Source organism: Anguilla rostrata, chromosome 8 (assembly GCF_018555375.3).
Source record: "Anguilla rostrata isolate EN2019 chromosome 8, ASM1855537v3, whole genome shotgun sequence".
Classification (NCBI taxonomy): Eukaryota; Metazoa; Chordata; class Actinopteri; order Anguilliformes; family Anguillidae; genus Anguilla; species Anguilla rostrata.
This window is the reverse complement of record NC_057940.1, coordinates 38,514,769-38,529,146: the sequence shown is the minus strand read 5'-3', so window position 1 is coordinate 38,529,146 and position 14,378 is coordinate 38,514,769. Positions and strand designations below refer to the sequence as shown.

At 51.3% G+C, this 14,378-nt stretch overlaps 1 protein-coding gene across 2 annotated transcripts in view; it reads left to right on the top strand.

Annotated features, from left to right (window-relative positions):
* The window catches only part of jarid2b (jumonji and AT-rich interaction domain containing 2b), a 135,864-nt gene that overhangs the window by 104,705 nt on the left and 16,781 nt on the right, over positions 1 to 14,378 (top strand). For both annotated transcript variants that reach the window (XM_064348186.1, XM_064348185.1), the window contains 2 exons: positions 4,594 to 4,772; positions 10,092 to 11,268. In XM_064348186.1, coding sequence (XP_064204256.1) covers positions 4,594 to 4,772; positions 10,092 to 11,268 — 1,356 coding nt within the window. The remainder of the gene's footprint in view (positions 1 to 4,593; positions 4,773 to 10,091; positions 11,269 to 14,378) is intronic.

The following is a 14,378-nucleotide window of genomic DNA, read 5'->3' as shown; positions in this document are numbered from 1 at the left end:
ACTTCAGTATGCATCCTAACTTCAGTATGCAGCCTAACTTCAGTATGCATCCTAACTTCAGTATGCAGCCTAACTTCAGTATGCATCCTAACTTCAGTATGCATCCTAACTTCAGTATGCAGCTGTGTCATTCAGTATGCAGCCTAACTTCAGTATGCATCCTAACTTCAGTATGCAGCCTAACTTCAGTATGCAGCCTAACTTCAGTATGCAGCCTAACTTCAGTATGCATCCTAACTTCAGTATGCAGCCTAACTTCAGTATGCATCCTAACTTCAGTATGCATCCTAACTTCAGTATGCATCCTAACTTCAGTATGCATCCTAACTTCAGTATGCAGCCTAACTTCAGTATGCATCCTAACTTCAGTATGCAGAGTAACTTTAGTATGCAGCTGTGTCATTCAGTGAGGGCTCCAGCAGTGAACTGGTGGGACGTGAGGTCACGAGCACTGCATACACAGGCTGGATATCCGGGATGTTTTCTTGCTCCCGGTTGCCAGGTTGTAGGTGTAGAGGCAGAATTCTAGTCTGAATTTGAAATACGCAATCTGTAAATCTCTGGAAAAAAATTGTGTGATCACATTCTTTCTTTTCTCTCTTGAACATACATTTTGGACTAGTCCCCCTACCTTTACAAAACCTGGGAGAGGCCTCACATAGTGGCTGAGGTATATATATTGGTCCACATTAAGAGCCCCAGCGCAACATCTTTAGAGTTTTGACTGTGTCACTCGCCCCAGCAGACTGCTAATGATCCCAGCCTATAAAACAGCCTCTTATGGGCGGGGCCTACTCTGCACGCATCGTTACTGAAGCCACAGCCCATTGGTCCGGGGCACCCAAGCATCCTCTGGGTTGCATCCCTCAGCTACCCAGACATGTCCTTCCGGATAGAGATACTGTGTCTCTGACGATACGCAGCCACGTTAAACACACGCAGGTTAACGTTCACAACGGTCGTAACGCACGCAGAGATGACGTCCGAGAAGCGAATCGAATCGCTCGGCAGAGGTGTTCACAACGACAAAGATTGGCCCTGGCCGTCCTCCCCCCCCCCATCCCCCCGCCACGCGCGTACCCCTTCCACGCTGAGACTGCAGACCTCACCGGAGCGCGAGGAGCCGACTCCGCCTTTCCACTCCAATTAGCGCTTAGCGGGGAGCGCGGTAACGAGGTGTTCCTGATTTGGGCGCGCAGCTGCGGCGGGTGAGGGGGAGGAGGGCTGCTGGGAGACGCGGTTCTTCTGACGACGCGCGCCGCAGAAGGGGCTCGGATAAGACAGCTTCACGTGTGGAAAATTTCAGCGTGGGTTAGCAGGTGTGTCAGGGGAGTTTGCTTATTCAACACGTCACGTTAAAAAAACAAAATGATCTGTCGGCGGTAATGGAAGCAGATCTGCGGCTGGGTCTGCGCGTGGTTCGCTGGGTTTCTCTGCGGATGGGGTATCGGGTTTTGGAGGTGGTGTTAATACGCATCACTCCAGAGACAAGGTTTCAAACAGTCGGAGGTGTCGACTGTCGCATTTAGAGCACGCTCTTCAGCACTGAAGCTGCCACCTGGATTTAGAGCTCGTCATTTTCACCCGAACCCAATAAAACACAACCAGAACCGGAGTTTGGGTCGGCTCAGACCCCATTCTTGTACGTTGGGGTTGGGCCACTTGTGGCTGGACCTTTACTTTACGCACCGCGCCCGCACGCCACGGAGGAGCGGCGGAGTCTTGCGCCGTCAGGTTGATCACATGCCCCAGGAGCTCCTCATCCTGCGGGATTATGGGAAACAAAACGAGAGGCGAGAGCGTCTCCAGAACAGCATCCCCCCGAGCCGCGCTCGTCTGCCTCTCTGTCATCAGCATGTCAGTCTCGGCCCGCCCGAGGTGAGGAAGACCAGCCGCTGGTCGAGCTCGTAGACCGCACGCCCGCCGCTTCATACCACCCCCCACCCCCCCTTAACCATGCGCACATACCCACCCTCGCACATGTGCGTGTATGCATACATATGCGAATGCACACTGGCTGACCTGCACAAAAGACACACAGATCCACCCACCGGCGTTGGAGGCAAGTTCAAACCACTTCCCCCCCCCCCCCCCCCTCCGCTCTGTGGCTCAGAAGCTTTGTACTGCTAGCGGAACAACAGCTATTGATTTGCCGGGGGATTGGATTTACTTCCTCGCCCAGCGCCGACTTACTTCACAGGGGTATGACTGATATTCCTTTAACTTTGGTGCTAAGCGGGGAGCATTTAGGGTAATCTGCTCCAGTCTTCAGTGCGCTTCGGTTATGGACGCACGCAGTGCTCTCTCACCGGAGGAACTGCTCACGTCCTCTCTCTCCTGCCCTCAGTTCCTCACAGTTCAGACTGGCCACTAACTGGACGGCCCCCAGTCTGGAGCCCCGCCCTCAACGGCTAATGATAACGATGATGATGACGGTAATAGTAATAGTAATAATAAGGTCTTATATAGCACTTCTAATGCATGCATGCCAGGGCACTTCAAAAAGACAGCCTATAAAGTCCATACTAAGAGGGATGGGCACGTGAGTGAGGTTGAAGCCCGCTCTCCTTGCCTAAGCGCAGCCTCTCCCTCGTCTTCACCCGGGGGAGCCCCGCCCTCTCACGGCACCCGAGCCCTGTGCCGACGGCGCAGGCAAAACCCGCTAACCCCGCAGGTCCATCGTGCTCGGCCGACCGCGGCGTAACCGAATCGCCCCGAGTCCCCGAAACCAGAGCGGGGCGTCCGGGAGGGAAGCTGCAACCGGAACCCCCCCGGCCCGCCCGCCGGTGTCACCTGACCCGCCCCGCCGCGCCGGTTCGCTGCCCGCGCGTCGTCTCTGCGCTCGCTTCGAGGCTCAGAGCGGTGCCGCTGAGTCAGGCGCTCTGGCAGCCAGCCCCGCTTCAGCCGCACGCAGGTGTGTGAGGTCACCGAGGGGTCCTTCCTGCTGACCCACAGAAGAGATTAAAGACCTGGTCTTGTAACCAAGAGGCTGTGGGTTTCACATCTCTCACACCTTTGCTCCACTATAATACCCATCTTATTGAATGCGCATTATATATTATATATATAATTACATACACTGTGTCTTCTTAAATTTATTTTTTTTGGTCTTTAGTGAAAGAGCTACTCAGGAAATGGCAGAAATAACATTTTGGAAAGTTTTGTTTTGAAGACAAATCAATTTGAAATTTGAAACTTGACAAACGTCTCTATGATTTAGAGAAGACCATCTGGTGGTACAAAAAAACAACAACAAAAAAAAAGGCAGTTTTTTTAAATATTCCATGCTTTCCGCATGCAGGCAAGGTCACCAGTCACCAGCGACGAATAAAACAATCCTGTCGTGAAAACTCAGCAGTGAAGGGAGCAGGAAGCCATTTTCTCATATTGACTGATTCCTGCTAAGCTGGAGAACTATTGGAAAAGCAGACCCAGCGATGCCCACAGTCAGGTTTAAAAAAACATCCGTGGGCCCCCTTGTGTATGACCCAGCTGTGCGTGCGAGTAGCCCCTCTCTTTACCAAGCGACCAGAACGGCCTGCTTTGTGCTGCGAAAGCTGAAGGGGTCTGTACACCCCTGAGCGGCGAGGATGCAGCCTACTGCCTCTCTGTAGGCCGGGGCGCTCGGTGGTGTGTGGCAAAAAAACCCCACCTTTTCCCAAACGAAGCCACAGGCTTTTCTGAACATCGGCCCGTCGGCCATGAAACTTTAATGCGCTGAGCTGGCCGGAAGGCCAGCAGGTCTGCACACCCTCCACAGGCTCTCTGCCTGGCTGCAGAGGGTTACTCTCATTTGAAATGAAACCTTAAAAAATACCTCTACCCGGGAGTGCGTTTTTATGTCTGTATTTTATCTGTTTTTATTTGGTTTGGTCCTTGGAAGATGCTTCCACATACATGTACTGCCAGTGAATTATTGAAACGTTGAAACTTGACACAACATCGAAGATGTTTGAATAGGTGGTAAACGCACATAACTTTTTAATGTTTATCTAACATGCATTTGGAGTCCAATTGAAAAGTAGAGGGATATTGGCGCAGGCAAGCTGAGGTGTATGTTACCGGACAAACTTTTTTCACTCGAAATGAAATCGTTGTGGGAAAAAAAAACTGAACATTGTGCAGTTTTTGAGATATCAAGCTTTCGTGCTAGTCAGAACTCATGACATAGCATTGTGCCTGATTTTCTGTGCGTTCGGCGAGCTTGTATAGATTGACAGGCCTGACTAAGCACTGCAGGGTCCTCTGTAAAACGAACATTAGCATTCTAGCAGCTGCTGCTTCTCGCTCAGAACTGTGAGCTCAGCTCGCGTGTGAGCTACAGGTACCCGACCAACCAGAGGGCTCGGTTTTGCACGATGAGGCGAGGACGGTCCCGCCTCCTGAAACCCCTTTGCGGCGGTGCTACCGTATGACCCGTGTGGCCACAGTTGGCCTCAGACCCAATGAGGATTCGGTACCAGACCGCAGGGCGCATCGCTGTGTCACGGCTCTCTGTGTCGGCTTCCTGTTACAGTTGGGCTGCCTGCTCTTTGCCTGTCACGTGCTGAGGTGTGATTCACACCCCCCCCCCCCACTCTCTGTCCTCTTCAGTTTTCAACGGCCACAGCAAAGCGGTGCGGGAGAGGGACTCCGCCCCCAGGCACAGGGGCAAGGAGGCCACTCCGGGGAAGGAGAGGAGCGACAGAGCGGAGGGGCGGAGGGAGCAGTCCGTCAACGCCACAGCCAGCAGCTTCCCCTACAGGCGGTCCGCAGAGGAGCTCCGCAAACAGGTACAGTGGGCCATGTGCACGTACACACACTGAGCAACTACACACACACTGAGCACATCTCAGGTACAGTGGGCCATGTGCACGTACACACACTGAGCACATCTCAGGTACAGTGGGCCACGTGCACGTACACACACTGAGCACATCTCAGGTACAGTGGGCCATGTGCACGTACACACACTGAGCACATCTCAGGTACAGTGGGCCATGTGCACGTAAACACACAGAGCACTTACACACACACTGAGCACCTCACGGGTACAGTGGGCTCTGTGCACTTACACACACACAGAGCACCTCACAGGTAGTGGGCTCTGCGTGTTTATGTGCACCAAACATCCCTGCGTACTGTAGACCTTGTGCAACTATACACACACCAAGTTCCTCTCAGGTAAAGAAGGCTCTGCATGTTAATGTGCACCATGTACACCAGAGCTACAGTTAGCCAAGTGCACCTATACGCACACAAAACTCCCCGCATGTATAATAGGCCATGTGCACATATAGACACACCAAGCATCTCAGTATAGTTCGCTGTATGAGTTCACATGCACCAAGCACCGCCTGCATAAAGTAGGTCCTGTGCAACTATGTACACACCAAGTACCTCACAGGTACAGTAGGTTCTGCATGTTCATGTGCACCAAACACGTCTGAGGTACAGTAGGCCATGTGCACCTATACACACACGAAGCACCTCCAAAGTACCGTAGGCCATGTGCACATACAGACATGCACACACACCAAGCACCCCACAAGTACAGTAGGCCATGTGCATGTATACACATCCCAAGCACCTCAGAAATACAGTAGACCATGAGCGCACACACACAGACACACACACACACACACACACACACACACCAAGCACTACACAGATAGATTGGAACATTAGGTCCTGTGAGTTATATTAAAGTAGTTTAAATGCTGTTAGTGACTCTCTATCTTCACTGCCAATCTATAGCTTTCATTTGGCACCGAATTTGATAATGATTTTTACATCTCGGCCATCACGTCCCATTTTGTGAGTAATGCAAAATAGCATATTGTGTACACTAACTTTATTTTAAAACAAAAACACAAGAAACATCAAGGAACCAAATTTTTATAGTCACTGTAGTCACATTACCCGTTGTATCTGAGTACTGCACAGCTATGCGCTTACACTGGTGTGAAAACTGAAAGATGCAAGTACTCTGATGACAGCGTGAAAATCAAGGAGACAAATCCGTGTTTATCTCAGGTCAGCGGTGCGGGGGGGCGATTTGGCCCGAAACCGCAGGGTTCAAAGCGGGGTCTCCCCTGCTCCCCCACTCCCCCGCACCGCGCTGGACGGGCGCTCGCGTTTACAGGCCAAGCCCAGATAAATTTAGCCCAGCTGTGAAAAGGGCCTCCCGGTCCAAGGCTGAGTGAGGGGGGGTGGAGAAGGACGAGGGCAAAGAAGTTTTGGCATCGCTGAAAAAAAGCGTGCGGCGTTCTTGGCAAAAAATCTCATTAGCTAATCGGAGGAAGAGAGAGCGGCGGCTTCTCCCCTTTCCCCGGCGACGCGGCGGCCTGGCTGGACTCCTCCCTCGTTGTCGGCGGGCCCGTCGTCGGCAACGGGGCCTCCGGTCGTTTGGCGGGATTACCGTCTTTCAGCGGCTGGGGGAGGCCTGGACTCTGAGAACGCGGCGGTAACGCCGGAGCGATGCGGGACGCACACGCGCGTTATCTCCGCTACGTTATCATATCGCCTGCATAGAGCCATAAATGGATAACTCCGATATCATAATTGCTTCTGTTTGCAGTATTATATTCCACACAAATGATCTTATCTGCCAGTTCACTGCTAATCTTTCTTAATTACTATTCATTATATAATAATAATAATAATAATAATTAGAATTATAATAAATAATAACAACAGAGGTAAGACTGAGGAGGACAATATTATCCGTGAGCCATAACACTAAAACTCATAATCCTAAAAATAGAAGAATGTAGTGCAGTTAACATGTTAAATCTGCAAGGCATGTGTTGACCTATATTTTGCTCCTTTTAAAGAGCGGACGTAGGCTGTGTTCGGAGAGCGTGAGGCGTGTTTCTGTGGGAGCGTGCGAAGGGCAGGGCGGGAGTGGGGGGCAGCAGCGCAGAGATCCCCGAACGCGGCGTCGACGCGGCCGCGATTCGTACGGAGCGCGACCGAGGCGGGGCGGGGTCGGCGGAGCGCGCGCGGAAGGGCCCGGGTTGCCACGGCTGCGGGGTTGCCGCGGCTGCAGCGGAAGGGTTAAGCCCGCCGGCCCCCGCCGGCTCTTCCTCTGGGCCCGCGGGCGCTGCAGATGTTTGGAGTTAGCCTCCCCGCTATCCTGCAGCTGGGCTATAGCAACACATGATGTCATCTCGGCTCATCTTCTCCCCGGGCTCACGTGCAGCCCATTCCGCTCCAGAGCCCTGCCTGCTTTCTTCTTCTTCTTCTTCTTCTTCTTCTTTTTTAAACACCCCCCCTCCCCTCCCCTCCGTCCTGTACATGTGTACATTTTTCTCAGTCAGTCATCTGTGGCAGCATTCGTACCCCACGTCTTTGTAACCTGCCTCCAGCCAGTGTGCCCCCCCCCCCCCCACGCGTCCTTGTTCACCCCGTGCTGCTCTCTCTGTGATTGGGGGGTGGGGCATGGTGGGCGTGTCTTCCATGCAAGCTTGCCTGGGCACAGGCTTGTGACAAGCACCGCAGCTGGGAGGGATCTCGCGTCCTGCCCCCCCCCCCCCCCCCCCCCCCCACCGCTTCCAGTAGACCAAACAACTGCGACGCGAGACTGAGCTCACGTGTGCCAACTCTCAGGAGAGCTGTAGGATGATGCCAGTGAGCCCTCTAGTGGCTGAAACGCGTCGGCTCCTCGCTCTGCTGATGTACCTGAGCTGCATACAGGCCCGATTTGTGACCTACACAGCGTGCTAATCCACAGGCTCGCGATGTCACTCGCAACGAGGAGTAAAACTGGCCTGTTTAAAACAGTAAAATGTCCTGTTTTTATTTTCAAACCTGGAAAATTTATCAGTGTAATTTCCTTTGAAGTGACCTTCTCATGTAGAGTTTCACTGTTCTATCTGGCTTGTTCAAAAGGTGTGGATTCAACAGTGAAATACTGCTATCTTACGCAATGGCACCAGAGTTTATTTCAGTATTCCGCTGAACACAGAGGAGATACCAGCCCCATTAAAGAATTGTGAGGTGGTTCAAACAGGTTAACCTGTTTTTGTTCCATTTGTGTTTCCATGCTTCTTGGATGTTCTACTTTGCTTAGTGTGAGATTAGTTGTGGAATTATGATGTTTTTCTGTGGGTTATGCAAATCTTCTGGGAAATGACATAGTCAATAAAAAATAATATAACAGTCAATAATGAGTACAGGGAGGCTTAACCCTTCAGTAAAACCTCTCTGTGTCAGTGGCAGTAATGCAAGTACTGTGAGCTTCTTCTCCCATGTGGATGGGAGAGCCTTGGAGATGGGTCTGAAGCTCAACACTGTACGTTCTTCTGACATCATAGGAGCCTCTGGCCTACTTTCAGGGAATATTATATGTGCCCCACTGTCTGAAAGGTAGTGTAGCAGCAGCACACTGTTAGCAACACATCCATGTGTGCGGCCTGCACGCGTCTGAAGAGTGGAGGCTGGAGACAGGACTCAGGAGAAGTGTTGAAATGGGAGCAGAGGAAGCTTTGCTTAAAAGAGAAAGGTTTACATCCTGGATCTGTGGTCAGTAGAGCCTGTGCTGGTATCAGGGCTTTTTTCTCTTTGTTTTTTTTCTACTGACCAGTAATGATGACAGACAGTTTACTCCCTTTACCTTTGAATTGAATGTTCAGTAGTAGACTGACCATTTCCACCTGCTATTTTTTTCCTCCCCCAATTGATTTACTTTTTTTGATATTTTTTTCTCCTGCTGACTGTTCAGGGTGGCACACCCATCTCCTGCAACTTTTGCCATCAAAAAATGAAAATACTATGAATATAAAAATAACCGAAAGGATATTTGATTAATTGTGGGCTTCACCCAGCTCAGGCCTAAGATTGGCAGAAGACAGAATAAATAAGACTCATTTTGTCGCTGCCGTGTTTTCATACTGTGGATGTCGCTCTACAGTGCTAATTATATGTTGAACAGGATTCAGGAGACACTTCTAGGAAAAGGTCAAGTAGCACTTTCAGTGAATGTGATAGACATCCTAACAGTTGATGCACTGCATAGCAAAAGTTCCCTGAATGCTTTCAGAAGTGTGATGGCAAAGTTGACTCCTCTTTTCACATCCTTGGGAGAGCTGCGTTTCTGCCATTTTCACACCATGAATTGCAAAATTGGTCAAAAAGGTTTTTTTTTTTTTTTTAATGGCTCAAATCCCACCTTCAAATACCATTAAGTGACAAGATGCTTCATGAAAGCATAGCTGCAACGCAAGCTTGAGTGGTTCTCTGGTCTTCAGGAAAAACAGGCCTTTGATTTGGCAAGCTGAAGTCAGTTAGAAAGCTCCAGAAAACCACAGAGAAAAGGGCAAAGGATTTCATTTGTAAAACATGACGTAGTACAGTTTCAAACATTTTTTCAATGTTGGTATTGTAAAAACATATTTTTTTAAATGTGTAGCTGTTGCACGCACACACACACACACACACGCACACACACATACGCTGTCAGAAATACTGTACACACACAGTTTTTTTTGTATGGATTATTTTCTGTATGAGTGTATTCTTTGACAGCTGTGTTAATGAGTGACTAAAGTCATTGATGTCCTCCCTCCCCAGCCCCCCATTTCTCTGCTTTTATAACTACGTCTTTTAGAACTCTATCAGTTTAGAAGTACATCGCTGGTTTATTGAGTGGGGCTGTACTGCTCTCCGCTTCCACATAAAGTGGCTTTTCGCTTTTGTAAGCGTAGCTGCAGATCCAAGGCAATTAAACGATCATAAGGACCGTAATTCTCTGAGCGTAGGAATCAGTGGAGTTTTAATTAGGGCACGGGTTCTTCCTAACGATCGGATCTGCGCTTGTACATCTGGTCTAATTGAGGAGCCAGGATATCTCTCCCTGTCCTTGGCAGTAAAAACGGGTGGCAGATTGGTGTGAGGTTTTCATCGCACTTTATACCTGTTTTTAAATGGAGCCGATCTCTACTGCAGAATGATGTGAGAATAACAGGGAGCTCCTTATCAAATAATGTGTTATGAAAAATGTTTTTTTTTTAGCATGCGTATTACCAGGTAGTGAGCAGTGTGGCACAAACCTCTGAAGAATTTACATTTATCGCTTTTTTCTCTCTCTTTTTTTTTTCTCTACCTGGCAGGTCTCGAAAGTGAACGGACTCACGCGGGCGTCGTCCGCGCACGCGCCCAGTGCCAAAAAAACGAAAGACTTCCGACTGCCGTCCAAAACTGTGAAGTACACAGCCACCGTGACCAAGGGCCACGTCACCTACACCAAAGCAAAGCTGGTCAAGAAAACCAAACTCATCCACGGCAAGCACCACAGCGGCCACCACCTCCACCCAAACAGCAGCGCCCCCCATCGCCTCCACCTCTCCAACTCAGGAAAAGCCCAGAGTAGCAATGCAAAAACTCGCAAACAGGTGCTATTGTCCAACGGGGTGCACAAGATGGCCGACGGGGCCGGCGTGCGGGTCAACGGCAGGCTGAACGGCCGGCCGCGTGCCAAGGAGGAGGAGGAGGAGCCGGGCCGGCGGGGGCGGGAGGGCCTCCGAAACTCCAAACGGCGCCCGGAGGCGGCGGAGTGCGGGTCCAAGGGGAAGCCCCTCCCCCTCCCGGCCGTCAGCGCCAAGAAGGCCAAGGTCCAGGCCGTCCCCGTGGAGACGCGGAGCAAGAAGGTCGTCCAGGAGAGGGCGGCCGCCATGTCCAACGGGCACGTCGTCCCGCCGACGCCTCCGCCTGCCCCTCAAATCGCCCCTAACCCCGCCTCTCAGACTGTCCCTAACTCCGCCCCTAGCCCTGCCCCTCTGCACCAGCGTCCCCGGCGGTCCACAGCCGGCAGGCTGATGTTCAACAGACAAGCACAGCAGCACCGCGCGCCGGCCGCCGCCCCCCCCGCCCCCGCCCCCGGCCCGCCCCCGGCGGAGAGCCGCCTCACTACCTCAGCCAGCGAGCCCGCCCCCGCCCCCGCCCCGCACAGACCAGCAGAGCCTAAGGCCGAGAGGGAGAGGAGCAGGGCGGGCTGGGCCTCCCTGACGGAGGTGCCGGCCTTCCGGCCCGGCTCGCGGGAGTTCCAGGACCCCCTGGCCTACTTGGACTCGGTGCGGGCGCAGGCGGAGCCGTACGGGCTGTGCCGGGTGGTGCCGCCGGCGGACTGGCGGCCCGAGTGCAAGCTGAAGGACGAGATGCGCTTCGTCACCCAGGTGCAGCACGTCCACAAGCTGGGCCGGCGCTGGGGCCCCAACGTCCAGCGGCTGGCCTGCATCAGGAAGCACCTCCAATCTCAGGGCATCGCCATGGAGGAGCCCCCCCTCATCGGTGAGCTTGCCGGCCCGTCGGACTCCGCGCCCCCGCTCCTCTCCCGCTAGCTTCTGTTCTGCCTGCAGATCCCTCTTATACAATACAGACCAATCGCTATCAGCCTTAGCTGCCTAGCTTCTGTTCCACCTGCAGATCCCTCTTATACAATACAGACCAATCGCTATCAGCCTTAGCTGCCTAGCTTCTGTTCCACCTGCAGATCCCTCTTATACAATACAGACCAATCGCCATCAGCCTTAGCTGCCTAGCTTCTGTTCCACCTGCAGATCCCTCTTATACAATACAGACCAATCACTATCAGCCTTAGCTGCCTAGCTTCTGTTCTGCCTGCAGATCCCTCTTATACAATACAGACCAATCGCTATCAGCCTTAGCTGCCTAGCTTTTGTTCTGCCTGCAGATCCCTCTTATACAATACAGACCAATCGCTATCAGCCTTAGCTGCCTAGCTTCTGTTCTGCCTGCAGATCCCTCTTATACAATACAGACCAATCGCTATCAGCCTTAGCTGCCTAGCTTCTGTTCTGCCTGCAGATCCCTCTTATACACTACAGACCAATCGCTGTCAGGCTTAGCTGCCTAGCTTCTGTTCTGCCTGCAGATCCCTCTTATACAATACAGACCAATCGCTATCAGGCTTAGCTGCCTAGCTTCTGTTCTGCCTGCAGATCCCTCTTATACAATACAGACCAATCGCTATCAGCCTTAGCTGCCTAGCTTCTGTTCCACCTGCAGATCCCTCTTATACAATACAGACCAATCGCTATCAGCCTTAGCCTGCTCAGCTCTCGTTCTGCCATGCAGATCCCTCTATACAATACAGACCAATCGCCGTCGGCTAGCTGCCTAGCTTCTGTTCTGCCTGCAGATCCCTCTTATACAATAGTGACAAATCGCTATCAGCCTTAGCTGCCTAGCTTCTGTACTGCCTGCAGATCCCTCTTATACAATACAGACCAATCGCTATCAGCCTTAGCTGCCTAGCTTCTGTTCTGCCTGCAGATCCCTCTTATACAATACAGACCAATCACTATCAGCCTTAGCTGCCTAGCTTCTGTTCCACCTGCAGATCCCTCTTATACACTACAGACCAATCGCTATCAGCCTTAGCTACCTAGCTTCTGTTCTGCCTGCAGATCCCTCTTATACAATACAGACCAATCGCTATCAGCCTTAGCTGCCTAGCTTCTGTTCTGCCTGCAGATCCCTCTTATACACTACAGACCAATCGCTGTCAGGCTTAGCTGCCTAGCTTCTGTTCTGCCTGCAGATCCCTCTTATACAATACAGACAAATCGCTATCAGGCTTAGCTGCCTAGCTTCTGTTCTGCCTGCAGATCCCTCTTATACAATACAGACCAATCGCTATCAGCCTTAGCTGCCTAGCTTCTGTACTGCCTGCAGATCCCTCTTATACTATAGTAACCAATCGCTATCAGCCTTAGCTGCCTAGCTTCTGTTCCACCTGCAGATCCCTCTTATACAATACAGACCAATCGCTATCAGGCTTAGCTGCCTAGCTTCTGTTCTGCCTGCAGATCCCTCTTATACTATAGTAACCAATCGCTATCAGCCTTAGCTGCCTAGCTTCTGTTCTGCCTGCAGATCCCTCTTATACAATACAGACCAAGGGGCAGCATTACACAATCGCTATCAAGCAGCCTTATCCGCCTAGCTTAACACATCAATAACTCATCTTTTAGAGGGCTTTCCAAGGGCCAGGGAGGATTCGATGGCAGTACTTTACCAAAATCGCTAGCTGTGATCTGTTTCAGCCGTATGTGACGTGACAGACTATGCAGCACCAGGCTGCTATCAGGTCACATGACAGGCATAATACAGGGGTGCATGATGGGAATATTTTGGAGAAAATATCAATACAGGTACATTTATAGCACAAATGCAAACAGCAGCTATGTTTCCGCATTCACCAAAGAAACGGACGAGCACATATGTAAACTCAGGAAAGAAAAATTTTACAAATTTTAGTTGTATCACAAAATGTTATACAAATATACAAATGCTGTGTTAATAAGATAGCTATATTAATCAGAATCTTGAGAGCTACTTGGTTTCTGCGTAGCTTTGTGAATTTGTCTGGTAAAAATGATGAATTGAAAATACTCACCATCAGTTATCGGCTGATACCGATGAGTTGGTTTCAGGGTATTATTGGCTGACGCCGATGAGAATCGAATAGCATTTTGCACCCCTAGTACAGAGCCTGAACAGTCATTCCTCATCTGCTTCTTTGTCTCAGGACTGGAGGTCTTTTAAGCAGCAAGATAGTTCCCTCAATAAGTTCTGTAACTGGGAATTTTGGTCTGGAAGGATATAGCATACATACCTCTCTGTTTAAACCTCACTGGTACTTTGAACACAGGCTGTGTTGAGAGGCACAGCGCTCAGAAGGCCTACAGGTCTGCTATTCCTGTACCCAGCCCTGGCCTCTGTGGCTGACCGCTGCCCGTGAAGCGGGTTAGAGAGAGCTGGACAGTCTGGACTCCCCGCTAAAGAGGGATCACCCTCAGGCCACTGAGAGGACGGCCCTGATGAGATCACGCAGCCGACCGTGAATGCAAGCTCCTGATCTGGAGTCAGCGCCAGGCGCTGCTCCGCTCTGCTTTGTGTGGAAACGGTGTCAGGATAACTGACCTGAGATCAGTGCCGGCGTCACCCGGCCGTGCCTTTGGCTCAGCGCGGGGTCTCTCTGTGAGCAGAGTCCTGTGACGAATGGACAATGTCTGCCGGGAGGTTTCAAAGGCAGCAGCGGGAGTTTGAGTGAAAATGAAGGGGGGATGGAAGAAAAGCAGAAAGGAGAGATGCTGGGGCTCTTCCCGCTGTGGGGACGGGCCCCGAGTTCTGCCGTGACCGTGACCGTGTTTTCTCAGGCAGGAGTCTGAGCCCCCCGACCCTCAAACAGTGTCACGGTCTGTGCTTTACGTAAACCAATCAGTGACATTTTAGCTCGTTCGCTAACGCTTTTATTTAATCCATGATACTGATGATAGGTGAGCACAGACAAAAACGTTGTTCCATTCTTCCACACGAAGATACTTAACATGAATCAGATTGAGTCCATATGCACGGAGAAGCCTGATCTCAGG